This window comes from Monocercomonoides exilis (genome assembly GCF_001643675.1).
Source record: "Monocercomonoides exilis strain PA203 chromosome Unknown scaffold7-2047599, whole genome shotgun sequence".
NCBI classification, from domain to species: domain Eukaryota; phylum Preaxostyla; order Oxymonadida; family Polymastigidae; genus Monocercomonoides; species Monocercomonoides exilis.
In genome coordinates, this window is record NW_027150552.1 from 1,858,088 (window position 1) to 1,875,821 (window position 17,734).

Consider the following 17,734-nt stretch of genomic DNA (forward strand, 5'->3'; position numbering starts at 1 on the left):
TTTTGCCAACACGCAATATTCAATGAAAGCAAAAAAATAAATATCAGAAAAAAAGTCATGAACAAAATATGTGTTTTGCAAATTAGAAAGTGATGAAATGAAGAAAAGTCAAAATTAAAATCGCTAAATTTTCATCCCTAAAAGTGTGTAAAAGTTAAGACAAACAGATGTGAGGAAAAAGGCTATAAAGAAACAAAATGTACGAACAAATTAGAAAATTTAGTGCTTAAGGTCAAAATATTTTTTTTTGAAGTGTATAGAAATGTTGCGCATCAGATATTTTTTGTGTTAATGTTCAGCTCTTCTGCTTTCAGCTCACAAATGCCAGGAGAAAATATTGTTCATGCTTTTCTCTAACGCAATTTTACTCATTTCGTTCTGACATTTTCACTCTTTCTTCCTCTTGTCTATCTTCAAACATACAAAAAGAAAAATAAAAATTACTCATTTATTGTAACTTCAAATAACACTTATAAAACTCCAATCCTTTTGAATCATTGGTGGAGGACATTATAATAGTGATGATTCGAATTCTTTATCATGTTAATTTTTTTCTTTATAATTTTCTTTAATTTCATAAGTTATAATTCATTTTTCTTATAAAATCCTCTTCATTCCACTCTTTCCTTTCATTTCATCACATTTCACCCACACTGTCAATAATTCCTTCCTTTTTTTTTACAAGATATCTGCCCAATTGAAGTCCATATTCGTGTCTCCATCGTCCACATCGCTCCACGAAGGCGCCGGATGTGCCGGATCGCTCTCTGCGCCTGCCGAAGACGACTTGCCTTCTGCACTCTCCTCAGGCGTGTCCTGCACCCACGACGGCCCCGACCACCCAGACGCCTTCTGCTCGTCCTCTCTCTTGCGCATCTCTCTGCTCTCTCCACTCGGCTGGCTCGAGCTCTGATACTTTGGATACTCCTCGCGCCTGTCTCCGTATCCTCCGTCTCTTCTTCCTTTCCATCCTCCTCCTCCTCCTCCTCCTCCACTCCCTCCTCCGCCATACCCTCCGCTCTGCCTGTCTCTCCACCCGCCTCCGCTGCTGCCTCTGTCTCCTCCCCTGCTCCATCCGCCGCCTCCCTCTCGTCTCATGTCTCTGCCTCTGCCAAATGATGGTGAGCCAGACATCGGAAACGAGGGTGTAGAAGCACTCGTGTAGACAGCTGGAGATGGAACAGGAGTCGGAGATTGGGACGAGTATGATGAAGATGTGTAGGACGATGAAAGATGAGAAGGAGAGGTGGAAGATGAGTCTCTTGACATTTTGATGTCATCTCCTTCTTCATCAACAATCACTGAAGTCGGCGATGGCTTATATGGAACAAGTCTGTTTGTCAGCACTTCTCTTTCGGGTCCCCCGCTTCTCCTTTCCCACTCACCGCCTGCGCTTCCGTGGCTTCCATATCCACCAGACCCGCTTCCTCTGTCGCTCGGCCCTCCTGCTCCGCTTCTCATCAGCCCGCCACTCCGCCCGCTGTGAGTGTATGAAACAGACGCAAAGCCACTGTCATCTCTGCTTCCGCGTTCTCCATATCCACCGCTGCTACTGCTCCCGTACCCGCCATAGCCTCCCCCACCACCTCCTCCTCTTCCCCTTCGGAAATCTCTTCCTCCAAATCCTGATCCCCATTTCCCTCCTCCGCCGCCTCCTCTTCTGGCTCCCATTTCGTAGAAGAACTCAGGAATTTCTTGATTTGCCTCGTTCAACTTCCGGATCAGTTGTGGAATCATGTCGCCATCCTGCGGCCTGATAAATGTGATTGATGTTCCTGGGTTCCCCACTCTCCCTGTTCTTCCTATGCGATGGACGTATCTTTCGATATCACGAGGCATCGTGTAGTTGATGACTGTCCGCACAAACGGGATGTCGAGTCCTCGCGCAGCCACGTCTGTCGCCACGAGGATGTTGGCAAGCCCCTTTCGGAAAGTAAACAGCGCATTCTCTCTTTCTTCTTGCGTTCTGTCTCCGTGGATGGATGTCGCCTGAAATCCTTCGTAATTCAGCTGGTGCTCAAGCTTGTTAGCTTCTGCTTTTGTCTCAGTGAAAACAAGAACCAAGTTCAGTTCTTTATCTCCACCAGAACTGGGTTTACTGATTGAAGAAGTTGAGCTCCTTGGTGTTGATGAACTGTGCAAGCTGGATGTCGTTCCAAGAATATCTTGCAAAAGAAGAACCAATTGGGTGTATGCAACATCGTCGATTCCACGCCCCATATCGACGATTTTCTCAAATTTCTGTGTGATATCTTGAGTTGTCGTTCCCACTTTCCCAACAACAACAAAAAGATAATCAGAAAGGAAATCTGCAGACATGCGCTGTATTTCAACTGGAAATGTCGCAGAAAACATTAAAGTTTGCCTTCTTCCGGTTTCTGGCATTTCATGCTTATAAACAATCTCCCGGATCTGAGGTGCAAAACCCATATCAAGCATTGTATCAGCCTCATCCAAGCAAAATATTTCGATTCGGCGAAGTGAAATAATCCGTTTTTGAAGAAGATCTGTCAATCTTCCTGGAGTTGCAACAATTAGATCCGAGCCATGCCTCCTAATAGCAGAGACTTGCTCTTTCATATTTCGCCCTCCATAAGCTAATGATACAATCACATTCGTACAATGAGAAAATTTGAGCGCTTCTTCAAAAATCTGGATTGACAATTCTCTTGTAGGTGCCAAAATTAATGCAAGAGGATGTACAATAAGCTGTCCTCCAACATAAGATTTTCCACCAAAATTCTTAGCTTTTACAAGTTTTGCCAAAATTGGCAGCAAAAAGGCGGCCGTCTTCCCCGAACCAGTTTGAGCACATGCCATCAAATCACGGTTTTCTAAGATGATAGGTATTGCATGTTTCTGAATTGGTGTTGGCTTTTGATACTGGGCAAGCCGAATATTTCTATTAATTGCTTGGCCAAAGTCTAATTCAACAAAATTGTTGAACGGCTCAACAAAGTTTTTCCCGCTAACTTCAACGTCAATTTTATCGTAATCATCAAAGTGAATTCCTGATTTTGTTGAATTTGCGAACATTTTTTTTTCTCTTTCTTTTTGTTCTTCTGTCAAAACAAATTCACTATCGCCACCATAACCCACTCTTGAAGAATAACTATCGCTCGATGGTAGAGGTGCGGAATCGCTTCTAGAAGGGTGAAGTGTCCTTGACTGAAATGAATGAGAAGTCGAAATGCCAGAAGTGCGAAATGAACCGCCAGACTGATTCTGCGCTGCCTGTTCCTGGCGTCTTCGATGAGGAGGAACATATTTTTCTTCTGAAGGTTTAACTTCAGTTTTGTTATCCGTATTTATTTCAGACATCAAAGTCTAAAAATTGGTTATAACCATATTATTGTTTATGAAACCCAAAGCTCGCATATCAAGATCTATATGATCTTTGAAAAAATCAATATTTTATTTGTTTCTTTTAATCAATATATTAGAACAGTAAATCGCATCTAATCGTTGCAGTATTCTATTTTGATAGGCTGTTCTCGATATAAGCATGAATTGAAAGTGGAAAAGGCAAAAATAATAAATTTTTTATTATTCACGTGCTTCATTTTGCAAAAAACATCATCAAAGATACTTCGTGATTTTTATATATTTCTCTCTATTTTGTATATCCAGTGTTTTGTAGTTTCATCGTTTGTTTATTTTATTATCCTCCCAAATCATCGAACAATATCATAATTGATTTTTTATTTGGAAATTTGCTTCCGTTTATAAAGCATAATTTTAATATTATGCTGTGGAAGGTGATATGTTCCATGAAGGAAGTATTTTAAAACTTCAAGTGAACTATTTTCTGTTCAATTCTAAAAGAAAAATCAAATATGTATTTTTCAATTGAAAAGCAAGTTAAATTGAATATTTTGATAAGAATGTGAGAAATAATGCAATTAAAGAATAATTTTAAGGAAGCCCTCGTTGAAGCTGTTCGTTTTATTCGTTTTGTTTCTGTTTTCAAAATCTTGTTTAACTTTCAAGGATAATTTATAGTTGAGAAGTTTGAAAATTATCTGATTTCTTTTTTAACCATTTCACTTTTCTTACATGATAATTTGCTCATTTTTTCCACCACTCTTTTATTCTCAATTTCAAAAACATTTTTCACTTGTTATATTTGTAGCATTTATTTTTCTAGCCAAGATTGAAGTATTTTTGAGAAAATTGTTCAATGTAATTTAAAAAATGATTAAATATTCTTTTGTGAGTTATTTATCTTTTCAATTCTTATCTTTCTTCACATTTTTGTACTGATGAAAGCAGGAAAGAAATAATCCTGAACATGCATTCAAATCATTCTTTGCCATTATCATGATTAACATTCTTAATTTTCGAATCATTCATCTTTCAATTATTTATTTACGTAATATCTGTTTTTTAAAAAAATACTTCAATTTAAAGATTTATTATTTACCTTGATCAAAGAATGTTATCAGATTTTTTCCTGCTCAATTTAAAATAAATGCCTGCTAAAAATTGGAACTTTTATAATTTGTATTGATATATTTTCAATTAACATGAATTCTCAAATGAATCAAGAAAATGAACACAGAGACTCAACTGGACAAACTGATTTTTCCTCTGTTCCTGTTTCATCTATTGCCTTGTCTAATTCACCTCTACCTCACAATGCACAACCTGTGCAAGATCATCAAGAAGGAATGCTTAAACAAACAGGAGAGCATATGAAAACATTTTTTGTTGAAGGAGCACATTCAACAAAAGCGGCTGCAGAAGTTATCGGGGAAAAAATAGCATCATTTGCAGGCTCTGCTACAAATAAAACTAAGGATGCATTGTCTTCACTTGCTGGCTCCATTAAATCAGGTGTTAAAACGCTTTCTGATAAAATGACACAAAAGCACGATATGAATGAATCAGTAAAAGATGCTCAAGTGCCTTCGGGAATAGGTCATAATCAATAATTCTTATTTTCTGAAAATGATATTTATATATTGTATTTTATGTTATTTAAAGACATTTTTACAAAATATTGCATTTATGAATAATTTCTTTTTAGACAATAAAAATTGACTATTTTGCGAGTAGAATTTTCATTGAGTTTTGTGCATATTTTTTATTACTAAAACATCAAAAAAACGATTAACGGATACATAATTTTAATTTATTAAAGAAATAATCTATATGGAGAAGGAAACACATCTCTATTATGATGTAGCTTTGTTTGACATGGATGGAACATTATCTGACTCTCAAGGTATTTCGCTATTTTGTTTGTAATCTTATTTTTGGTGACTGTAGCACTTATTGTTGAATGTTGTCAGCTTACACTTGATCACTTTGGAAAATCAAAAACAAGAGAACAAATTAGAGTAATGAATCATTTTTTAGTTTTTAATTGTTTAGATTTATTGAGATTATTTGCCTGTTAAGGATGGATTAAAATCATTATCACTTAGAGGGGAATTATCAAATCTAATGGACAAAGAACTTGATGATCAAGAATATAGAACTGTTTCTAAATTTTATATAAACACTCAGTCTAGCATTAGAAAAGATTACTTGAAATCTTTTGATGGGGTTTGAATTAAGATGCAAATTTTAATTTCGAATTACTTTAATAATTTTTGGAAAATAAAAATCTTTTTTCAAAATGCCTATCTTGTCACAAAGGCTCTAGACATGCTGAAAATTTTGACAACCAAAGGGGTAAAAATTGGAGTTGTTTCAAATCGGATGGAAAAGTCATTGAGAGATGACTGCGACTTTCTTGGACTATTTCCTTATGTCGAAGTTTGCAGAAAGTATAAATACTTGAAACAACATTTTCCACATAATTTTATTGTTGCATGTAAATATAGGCGATATTTCCTCCTGATGTTGTCGGAGCATCAAAACCTGCTCCAGATGGTATTATTGCAGCGATGAAATATTTTCATGTGACAGATCCCAAAAGAGTTTTATTTGTAGGGGATGCTGACGCAGATGTACTTGCTGCAGAAAGGTTTTTTAGATTTCTTAGAGCAATGCTTTGAATCTTTAAATAATTATATATAATTTTTTTTTTTAGAGCAAAGTGCGATAGCTGCGTTGTTCCTTATGCTCAAAAGCGTGATTCAATGATTCATATTCCTACTTACTGGCTGAATTCACTTGAAGAAATACCTCTTTTGTGCGTCAATGGTCCTGATGCAATCCTCAATAAAAGCAAACCACTTTCTTCATGTTTATGTCATGTTAATAAACAAATTACAAATAAAGATGAAGCAAGTGTTGAATCACATTCATCACAAATTCCAAAAATTGAAGAAAAAATATGAAAACAAAACCATGAGAATCGAAACTCTCATATGTACTTCCATTTTCGGTATCTCATTCTCGAATATGGCCCATCATTATTTATTATTGAATAAAAAATCAATTTGTTTGTATTCAATAAAGATTTTTTAAATATGAAAAATCAGAATTATTTTTCACTTTATTTTGTTACAGCAATATTCGATCCATTTAACGTATGGATGGAAGAAAAAGAAACGTATTTACAATTAGAAAAAGTCATCTTCCAGCCTTGGACTCTTCACGTCAATCAACTCCAAGACAGACTTTCTTGACAGAATTTCCATCACAAAGTTCAATTGAAAATTTTTTAACGATTGGTTTTGGATTATTCTTTTTTAAGCTGTACTTTAAAGATAATTGCTATTTTGTTTCAGATATCCGCAAAATTGGTGTTAATCAGGTTAAAAAATTAACAATGAACGTTAATGAAATGGTTTCTGAAATACTAAAAGCTTTATCAGATTTCAAAATTGATGATAAAGCACTTGAGGATGGACAAAGAGCTGATGAAATGATACGCATTTTAGATGAATGGGACTCGTCCCAGGAAGAATACGAAATAAAATTTGAATCTTTAATGAAAGATATTAATGATATAAAAGGTTATTTTTTTCTTATTTCCCATCCTCATATCTTTTCATTAACACTTTCAATTCATTTTTTTTTTTTTTTTTTTTTTTTTTTTTTTTTTTTTTTTTTTTTTCGTTGTTGTTGTTGTTGTTGTTGTTGGCTTGATTTTCATCCTCCAATGATTCTTTTATTTTTAAGCTGGACAAATTCAAAAAGTTCAACAAGAAACGAAGATGCGAACATCAGACAAAAAAATTCTTTATGGTAGACAAAGAGGAACAAATTCTTCTCATAACAACCATTCCCTTATATTTCAGCCAAAAAGCAAAGCAACTCGATTGGAACAAGCAATCGAAAGATATCGGCAGAAGGTATTTTTAGCGTTTTTATTGAAAAAGAATTAGAAACGAGCTTAATTTAATGTTTATTATTCCATTTTTAAATCAATACAATTGAAGCACTTCGAACAAATGAAGAAAAAAGAGACTGATGATGAAGAAGACGATGATTCCGAACGCGACGAACTCGTATCCATCGTTAAAAGATCAGAAAGCCGCCAAGGCGAACGCAAGAGACTACGCGAAACGCTTAGACCAGCTTCTCCAATTAGAAGTTTGAGAGGGAAAGAGGATGAAACTAAAAAGGACGATGCAGAGGAAACGCATCTGCTCCGCACAAGCCAAACGTTGAAAACGTTTGAATCAATCAACATAAATCAATTTGCACATACTTTTATTTTTATTTATTTATTTATTTATTCTTTCTCTGTTAATTGACTTTATTTCATTTATTTTTTTTTTAACATTTTTAACGAATAATTCATATATAATTTTTTTTGTTAATATATTTGCTTCAAAACTGTGATTTTTGTCAGCCGTTCATTTTCTCCATCGGATGAGCATTCAGATTTCGTTTCAGAAGATGATGTTCATAAAGCAATCCAGAAAACCCCAAGTTCAATCTTTTCTTCTCATTCTGGCTTCCCTCCTCGTTCTGCTTCTTCTCTAAGCTTTTCTTCTTCTTCTTTTCAGCGTCCTGTTTCGTCTTCCTTCACTTCTCCAACATTCTGTCAAAGTTTCACTGAATTCTCTCCAAACACTCCGTCTTCCAATACTTTCTATCCATCTACCACACACAATAAAAAATCGAGGCTTATGCAAACAAGCGCAGCAAGATCGTCTTTTGATATGAATTATTCGCTTCGTTCATCGCCTTTTATGTTTTCTCGTTCCTCTGTCAATTATCAGAGACGAGTTAATCCTCTTTCCCTTTCAGCACAAGCAACAGCACAATGGAGGCATATGGTGGAGCACGAAGTTAAGAAAAGGCAAGAAATGATGGAGAAGGAAAGGGAAAGGGAAAGGGAAAGAGCAGAAAGAGAGAGAATGATTGAAAGAAGAGCAGCGACAGAGCACAGAAAGAAAAGGATCGTTATTTCAGTTCCAAGAAATGTTCGTTGCAAAAAGTGGAGCAATTCAAGAAAAGGAGTAAATATTAAAAGAAATTCAGAAGTTAATTATGAAAAAAGTGAAGAAAGCCAAACAGAATCGGGAGATGCTTGTATGATTTCAAGATATGATGAAATCGACGAAAAAGGAGAAGATTTAGGAGTGCAAGCTTTTATGACAGAGCTGCCCGAGTCTCGTAACTCTGATAGTTTGCTATGCAATTCTGGGTTTTCTTCACCAGATGTTGAAGATCGCTATGCTCATTCAAAAGCACAATCACCTTTGTTTGAAGATTCAACAACAGGGCATGACAGTCAATTCACAGAAAAATCATCCAGTGCAAACTGGATTGTTCTGGAAGTCGACTCCTCTTTCAGACGATGGAGCATGCTAGTTCAGCATCGCTGGGCTGTTGTCATTTCTTCTGTTTCGAGATTGTTCTGCTTGGCTGACGCAGTCAATGAAGACAGGGCACGCCGTAATTTGAGAGATTTGCGTCAAGCAGCACATCTTGAAAGAGAGCAGACGAAGGAGAAAGAAGAAAGGCTTAAGCGAAGGAAGGCAATGACACGTGCTTGGATGGTGCTGTCAAGGGCGATAGGACGTTATGTGAGCTCTTTCCGAGCGAAACAGCGCTTGTGTGCATTGGAGATGATTTCTAGTGTGCTGAAAGATGTTGAGCGCAATAGAAAGCTCACTCGGGTGATCAAAGAATATCGGGCACGAGTGAAACGGGCACAGATGGTTGCAAAGAGGTTTTTGGAGTGCCAGCACGCTCGAATGGAGGTTGCACTAATGATGTGGAACGAAGAAGAAGAGGTGATTCTGAAGGGTCGGCCAAGGAGAATTGTCAGCGCTGATCTGTATCCAGTAAGAAAAACGAGGATTTCTTCTTCTTTAATGCAAAGCTTTAATGACAGAAGGCTTGAAAAATTTTCATCTGAATCATCATATGAAGGAATAGATGAATATGGTTTTCAACTTTCAACGAGCCTAATGAACCAAAAAGGTTATGGCGGTAAAAGGAAGAAGGAGAGAGATGTTATAATTGAGCTTCTTAATACTAAAACTATATTTGGGGGTCTTGTTGGAACGCTCAACGCTAAAGAAAAAAGAAAAAAGGGGAAAGAGGAAAATGATAGAATAGCTTTTACGTCGAAAAGAAACGTACAACATGCATCGAGGGGTCATTTATACATCAGCTCAAAAGATTTATCGAGAGGATATTCACAGAAGAGTCTCAAAACATCTCCATCCCTTTCACGCTTTGGATTATCTCCATCGAAGTTATTTGGTTCCACCTCTCTCAATTATCAAAAATCCACCAAAAAATTGGATAGTGATTTAATTGGAGACGAAAGACGTAAGTTTGTCATCCAAGAAAAGCTTTCTGAACTTCGTCATCAGCACATGTCCAACTTTGATTCATTGTTTAAGCAGAAGCAAAAGCTGGAGCAAAAGCCGAACGATAGACCGACTTCAACAGGAAAAAGTTGCAATAGCTCAGATAAAATTTCTTTAAAAGATGCAATTAATGTTCAATTAATATCTTCAGCATCATCTGTTGATGAAATTGAAAGTTACATAAATGATGCTCCTTCTCAGAATACTATTGAATCAACCAAGCCACTTCATTCTCGTTCAAATTCTATAAATGTACATAAAGTTCAAAGAACTGATTCAAATTTTTGTTTCATTTGCTTTCCTCCTTTCTTATTTTTTCGTGCTTTTAAGGCCACCCTTCCATCTCTCATTACGTCCACCTACCAGCAAGCAACTGGAAGATCGGCAATCTTATCGCATATGCACAATTTAAATGTGAATTATCAGCAACCTTCAATGCCACAGGTGTTAAATGAGCAGGAACAAAAAAATGAAGATTTAACAAAATATGAGGATGAAGAAAAGGGAACATCGAAAGATTAGACTTTTATCATCGGAAATGGAAGAGCGTAGAATGTTATTGATCAAAAAGAAAAGAAATATAACAATTATATTTTAATTTTTTTCAGGGTAGGAATACATGTGAAAAAAAGTCAAAGGATTCTGCAGATGTAATAAAAGTTTTATTCTAAATTCATGAACTTGGTTATTGTTATGAATGCCACTAACCACTGTTCTGGAGCTTTCCTTTTTTGAAAATTTTCTGAAATATGTCATTTACAAGTATTCGTTTCTTGAAACAACAGTTGTCAGATTTCTATACTGTATTTTATGTGATGGCTTTTGTTGATTTTTTGTTGATTTTTTCGAGAGCCTTCGATATATATATTTTTTGATGAAACTTTTTCTTTTTGAAATTGTTTTTGTTTTTGTTTGCACTTTGCAGTAAAGTGCGCAGTGACATTCTGCATTTGAATTAGCATTTTTACATGTTAAATACAATTGATATCTTTCTTGTTTTTCGTTTGGTAAATTATTCATGTATATTTTCACTTTTGTTTGTTTCATGATTCCTTTTCCATTTCCCTTTCATTTTTTTTTCAAGTTTCTTTATAAAATTTTCTTATAACGATTAAAATAACATATATCTATCTAAATTCTGTTTTGACTCACAAAATTTCTAAAGAGTGGAAATAATTGCGAAGAAAAACTATTTTCTAACTGGGTGATTTTTTTTGATATCATAAAAAAAGATCAAAAATCGAAAAAATAAAATCTATTGTGGTATTTGATGATCAAAGAGTTTTTAGATCAATTTCAAGTATATAACTTCTATTTCTGTAATATATATTTGTTTTATTGTTATAGTAAAAAAACATACCTTTTTAATGTTTTTGTTAAAAAGATTTTTTTTGATCAAGTAAAATAAAAATTAACCTAAAATAAATAAAGTTAAACCAACAAAACTCATCAAAAAGACAAAAAAATATTCTTAACTTGCTCAAAAAAGCTAATAAAAGGGAAAAAATATTTAAAGAACTTTTAAATATGCAACAAATTTGTGAATTTTTATTTTTCCGTAGAAAAAGAAATGAGCTTTCCATTAATCAAGATGAAACCTCATTGAAAAATTCCCGAATCTGCCGAACAGCACGACGGATTCAGCAAACGAAGATTATGCTATTTAGGAAACTGTAGTTTTAAAAATAATGACTCAATTACAAAACTTCTCTTTTTATTCTTTATGCAAATTCAGTTAAAGCTTACTTCTAAATACACCATATCGTTTCCTTTCATTTCTCCTCGACATTTTTAAATTCTTCCTTCGTTAACTTCGTGCTTTTCCTAAGTTCCTGCTCTTGTTGCTTTGTGAAGAAATCAACATTGAATTCGCCTGAGCCATCATTTGTTTTTTGTTTATGCCATTTCTTTCCCTCTTTCATCATCATCTTCCTCTTTCTCTTGATCATCCTTTTCTTTCGTTTTTGCTTCCACTTCCTTTAACTCTCTCTCCATCATCGCTCTCATCTCTTCCTATGGCAACTGTATCTTTTGCTTCACAAGCAACTCACTTTGATGATCAAAATTGATATCCTTCCACTCAACTTCCAAACCTTCTATCTTCTCTTTCTCTTCCTTCGGCTCTCGGCATCAGCAGCAATTAAACAATGGCATGCCCTGTTCTTCCCTTCCTTGTGGAGTTTGGCTCATCCTTAACACTTTATCCTTTCCCTTCTGAACCCTCTGCTCTCTCCCATGCTCACTCTCAGAGTCGTTTGGAAGCGCTTCATCGAAGCTTTCTGAGAAATCTATTAGTTCTTTTTAATTTGTTGTTTTGTGAGCGCTGAATATGAGCAAGAGTTTAGATTGTGGAATAAGTTGCAGCTTGGGAGAAGAAGAAGAGGAAGGGAATGAAGGAGAAGGAGCAAATGGTTGAGGAATTGATTATTCCCTCTTTCAAATACGTTTCTGGAAGAAGAAAATCATTCTTGTTGTTGAGGAGCGAACTCAGTGACTCAGATATGGCAGTTCTTCTCTTCTCATTGGACCATGTTACACTGTGGCTGTTTTGCGCTGCATTCTACTGAGGTGGAGAAGCTGTGTGCGTTCTTCAGTCAGTTTGTGGAGCATGTCATGGTGGGATCAGCGTAGCATAGAATTAGAACCGAGGCAATCAATGGAATCTGCAGAAAAGGTGAGCACAGGAAAGAACGCAGTCGAGACAAAGTGGGCGAATGACCTTGTGTGCGAGGAGAAGACGGACATGAACACCAATCTTCTTCTTCTTTATCTCTTTAGAAACACTCTCCTTTTCTTCATCCTCATCACCATCATCTTCCTCCGTATCTTCTCCTGTTCCTCTTTTTCCCAACAGGTGCATACAGATTAAGCAAAGCGCCAGCAGTTATTATTTTCGCTATTTCATTGGCCGTTGGTGAAGCCAGTAGTCCAACAAGATTCGACACAACACCCCAGCTCAGCAAACGACGCTATAGCTCTTCCTTCGTGACTGTTTGTTCGTTGTTCGCTTCTTTATCCTTCTCGTTTCTCATCTCCTTCGCATCCCCATGCATCACCCTTCCCTCATATCCCCTCCGTGGTCTTCCATCATATCCTCCATCTCATTTTCCCTCACCATCTCCTTCTTCATCCGGCCCTTTTCCTTCTACAAGCGCCTCGATGATTTCGACGCGTTGTTCCGCACAATCGCCTGTTGTGAGTGCATCAGCTCGACTGGCTTTTTTAACAGAGCCTTGTCGAGCGAGCTGGCAAACAGCTTGAACGACTTGGTGGTCAACGAGAAAAGAATGGAAGAAGCCTTGTCGATGTATTCAGCGCAACGCGAGTGCAGCAGGCGGTGGATGGACTAAAAAATGCCTTGGCGCAGGAACACAGAGTGGAACACAGCACCGTTGGTGATGAACTTGTTTATCACACGAAGAGAAGAAGAGACAAGAAGGTACCAACGGAAACTGAATGTGAATATATATGCGTATTTGTGAATAATGATTACGAATGAGTGAAAAAGAGTGTGTAAAAAGGAAGAAGAAAAAGAATTCGAAAAGAAAGAAAGAAAATAATGTGAATGAAATTTCAATTAATAGTTTCTGGCAAACACCATGAAACTGATCAATTGCTTTGCAACAGCGTCATTCAGCAAATAATATTTATTGCTTTGCAAGACAACTGAAAAATCATAGATATTATTCCACCATCATAACTATTCATCATTTGAGGGTGAACAAAAAATTTAAATAAAGATAAATATTTGAAAAGCAGAATACAGATTAACAAAAATAAATGAAACAATTAATGAAATATATTCTATTTTTCAGAATAATTCATATTTTCCATACAATTCTGGTTCCCCATGTGAGTCATTGCGTTTAGTCCCCTCAGCCTGCGGATGTCGTCGAAGCCGCAGACCATTAACTGCACAACAGGAAACGCACAGCCCAGCGAATGTGGAACTTCTATCGAAAAAAAAGCACTACAAACAACACTGGCACACAGCTCAATCACATTCCACCGCTTTTCTTTGAACGAACGCCATAAGCTGTGCTTGATGGATGGCAGGTTGGTTGGGGAAAGAGAAAAGGAAGAAGAAGAAGAAGAAGAAGAAGGTGATGGCGATGATGGTGATGAAATAAGAAATGAAGAAGAAGTGAATAAAGATGATTTGCATGCAGATGTAAACGTTGAGAAAGTGATTGCGTTCGATAATATGCTGCTGAATCCTTCTTGGATTTTTGATTTCTGGCTGATAAGCCGAGCAAAGCGTGGTTTCAATCGATACGGGCTTATTCTTCCTTTTATCCCATTCTATTTTTTCTGAGCCTTTCTGATGTCTTTGTCAAATCCATCTTCTTCTTCTTCTTCTTCTTCTTCTTCCTCTTCTTCCTCTTCATTTTTCTCATTATCTATGCATTTATCTGTTAGACACAATGATCCCCTTTCATCTTTATCACTCACAAACTCATTTGCACTCCTCTTCTCATCCTTCTTCTCTCCCTTTCCTTCTTTCCCCTCCTTCTCACCACACACCCGAACACCCTGGCTAGCCACATACGCTGCATTGTTCAGAAGGATGCTCTGTGGCTCAAACACATCCCTCGTCGCTGATACGCTGCTGCTTGCAAACACACCTGCATTGCCCAATCTGCTCTTCCCAAGAATCGCACGAGGGATCGGCACAGTCACAAGCGGAGGCAGCGAGAAGGATGAAATAGAAGAAGAAGAAGAAGGAGAAGAAGGAGTGGAAGAAGACATGTTTGATAAAGAGGCAGAGCTTGGGCTAGTCATGTCGAAGGTCTTCTGCGTGAGTGAAGAGGAGTCTGTGGCAGGAGATGAAGGAGTGAGTGGCTTTGGAGGAGTTCCAACAAGAACAGAAGGGGCAGACAATTGCGTGTGTGGCAAGGGAGAAAAAGGAGGAGAAGCAAATGTTGAGGAGGCTGTGATGTTTTGAGTGTGCAGCTGGGCAGATGAGAGCGTGCTGCCGAACGAGTAAAATGTTTGCTACTGTTCATCATCTTCATCATCACCTCCTTCTTCTTCTCTTCCCCTTCCCCTTCCTTTCACTTGATGCTCACACCAGCCTTGTGTCGAAAGCTTCAATTTGCGATATGCAAAACTCGTCTATCTCCTTCGTCTTCGCCTTTGGCTCTTCCTGCTGTCTCCCTTTCCTCTGCTCGGAGCTCAATTTGCTTCTGAAATCCACCTTCTTTGCCTCTTCCATTTGAACTTGAACTTCTCTCTCTTCGCTTCTTGGTGGTGTCATAAAGCGAGCAGATGAATGCAATGTCCCTTGAAGCTCCTTCCCTCTTCCACTGCTATTTCTCATTCGATGCCCATTCGCCTCATTCACCCTGTTCAGCACAGCCGGAGCGTGGAATTTGTACGAAGTGCTGAAGCAGAGCGGAATGTACTGCTGCAAAAAAGGAAAACTGTTCAGATGTCGATTCAGCGAAGCTGCAGAATGCATTAATAACGAATATGATGATGTTGAGAAAATAGAAACAGAATGATTCAATTTTTTGTTCAATTTTGTGGCTCTGCCAAATGACTCTTACTAACGAATCAAAATGTTGATGATCTGATCCGGCTGCATGTGATAGTGATCAACAAAGAAGATGTTAAAGAAGTTGAGAGGATGAAAAGATGCGGAAGAAGAAGAAGGCGAGGTGATTGAGAGATGTGAAATCAGTCGAACGATATTTCCGAAGAAAAATATGAGTTCAGTGTGATGTTTTCTCAAAATGCATTTTCGTATAAAGCAAGTTGACTTCACAAGAAGGCAATTATTCAAATTACAAATATTTTAGCAATCAATTTCCAATTAATCTATAAAGAAGGATTTCTTCAAGTCAATTCACTAACTTTTTGCGATTTTTTCTCCTTTCCCCTCAAAATATAAAATGAAGATATTTCTCAATTTCTTTTCTTTTCTATTTTTCCTCTTCCTTTCAGCTCACAAAATCATCAGAAAATATCAATCCCTTCCTTTTCTTCACATTTCTCTATCTCTTCCAAAAAAATCTTCTCCTCTCATAAAAAATACCCCTCTTCCATTTGAACATTTCAGAATATTCTTCTTCCTTCCCGCTTTTGACCTCTTTTCCTTTTTTTCAAAATCCATTTCTCCAATCAACAATAAGCCCTCTTTCATCATCCTCAGCCACTTCTCTACATATTTTCTACATTATCTTCTCCAAATCTCCATTTGCTCTTCTCCATCCCTCTGTCTCAAAATTTCTTCCATTCCAAACCCACTTTCGAAACATCAACATTCCAAAAAACCACTCAACTCCCACACTCTCCCACAAAAATTAAACTTCCATCTCTTCTCTCCCCCATATCCCTCATGTGTCTGGTGTTTATGAGATAAACACAAAATACTGTTTGGATATTTCAGAATAATTTTTTAAGGGGTAGATCATGACATAAATAGAAAAAGTCATCTGGACATCAATCGCACTGCGGGTTGGTTGAGAAGACACTCCCAATGAGATACACGATGTATTTTGTGGAGATGCATTCCATGCTGTATTTGACCATTCTGGTGCCGAAATGAAGAGATTGATTTATTTTGAATGATGATGGCTGTGGAAATGAGTGTGCTTGGCAAAAAACAGACGAGGGGTAATTTGTTCTTTATTTCTTTTTCTTTATATGAACATTAACCTGCCGACTGTTTTTGTGTTGTTTTCAGGGCAGCAGGCGTAAATGAATGAAAGCTTATGAAAGCGGGATATCTCGTTGAATAAGGTGGAAATGGAGTTGGGAGAGCGAATTCACATGGAAAGTGTGAAAAATAAAGAAATTCTCATAAATATTAAAGATGTTAATTTTTAAAGAAATACAGGAAGCCTTGAATTGAGAAAGATGGAACTGAACGGAAAGCAAAATTTTTTCAAATTTCAGAATAGAAGAAAATCAATATATCCGAGAGAGAGATATGAATTTTGGAAAGGATGCTTGGCGAATCAGTTGCTAAAACTGTTGAAAATTTATTGTTTTTAACAAGTGTTTTAAGATCTTCAAAATCAGTTTTAAAATTTCATTGAAATAACATTATTTTTCATATATTTGCATAAAAAATTGATTCGTTGAGACAGAAAATAATCATTATCATGTTTAAAAACCAGTAAAGTTATGTTTTGTTCTGTTTATTGAATTTTCGATATTTTTTTAATGCATTTTTTAATTCTTTAACGAATTTGTAATAAAAACAATTTGAAATGAATAAAAATCAAAAAATAAGCAATAACAACTATATACAAAGCAATATTTTTGCATGATCATCACTTTTATTTTTCTTTTTGAAGCAACCCTTAATGAAAAAATTTTTTGATCAAACGTCGAAATTTTTTATGATATCAAAAAAAATCACCCAACTATTTTCTCATTCTTAAGATATCAAAAGAGTATTCAATGCGTTTTACTCAAAATATGCTATTTTAATTATAATTTATTGAATTTTCTTTATAAACTATTTCAATATAATGACACATGGCTGATCCTTTTTGAAATCATCCTTTTGTTCGAGTTTTGATCAAAATTTTTTTCTCAATGGGATTTTTGTGAAAATTATATTTTTACAATAACAACATCATGAACGGAATGTAATTTCTGTTTAAGCTCATTTTTTCAAAATCCCATTGAGATAAAAAATTTTGATCAAAACTTGAACAAAAGTGTGATTTAAAAAAGGAACGGCTATATTTTTTTTTATTGTACAAAAAGATCACAATTTATTCCTTTTGATTCTTCTGTTTCTTCTCGCTGAAAATCAATTATTCGAACTGTTCATAAAGGGTATTATTTTTGAGAAGTCGCAAATGTTAAATAAAAGGATTTAGTAAAAATGTTCCTTATTTGATCGTTTTTTAATTTTTTATCAATCAGATTCCTCCATCATGCACTTTTTCTCGTATCAAATAGGTTTGTGAATTCAAATTCTATAAGTTATACAGTTTGCATTATTTAAAGAAAAAATAGGTCAAAAAATGTTCAATTTTTTTCAA

The 17,734-nt window shown here is 36.1% G+C and overlaps 3 protein-coding genes across 3 annotated transcripts; 1 reads left to right on the forward strand and 2 right to left on the reverse strand.

Moving 5' to 3' along the window:
* Window positions 1-55: 55 nt before the first annotated feature.
* Window positions 56-3,321, reverse strand: MONOS_2020 (putative dead box ATP-dependent RNA helicase; the record flags this gene model as incomplete). The annotated part of the gene is made up of 1 exon (XM_067871912.1): window positions 56-3,321. The coding sequence occupies one exon, from the start codon at window positions 3,319-3,321 to the stop codon at window positions 679-681; it is 2,643 nt and encodes an 880-aa protein (XP_067733612.1). The 3' UTR covers window positions 56-678.
* A 449-nt stretch (window positions 3,322-3,770) lies between these two features.
* Window positions 3,771-10,867, forward strand: MONOS_2021 (putative Pyrophosphatase PpaX; the record flags this gene model as incomplete). Its single annotated transcript, XM_067871913.1, has 14 exons — window positions 3,771-3,779; window positions 3,921-3,962; window positions 4,003-4,009; window positions 4,549-4,920; window positions 5,144-5,227; window positions 5,272-5,360; window positions 5,404-5,550; window positions 5,644-5,763; window positions 5,832-5,974; window positions 6,041-6,195; window positions 6,684-6,911; window positions 7,078-7,250; window positions 7,338-7,573; window positions 7,754-10,867. 14 exons carry the CDS (start codon window positions 3,771-3,773, stop codon window positions 10,251-10,253), a joined length of 4,305 nt encoding a protein of 1,434 aa, XP_067733613.1. The 3' UTR covers window positions 10,254-10,867.
* Window positions 10,868-14,033: 3,166 nt separating this feature from the next.
* Window positions 14,034-15,192, reverse strand: MONOS_2022 (uncharacterized protein; the record flags this gene model as incomplete). The annotated part of the gene is made up of 2 exons (XM_067871914.1): window positions 14,034-14,684; window positions 14,803-15,192. The coding sequence occupies 2 exons, from the start codon at window positions 15,190-15,192 to the stop codon at window positions 14,034-14,036; spliced, it is 1,041 nt and encodes a 346-aa protein (XP_067733614.1).
* Window positions 15,193-17,734: the final 2,542 nt, after the last annotated feature.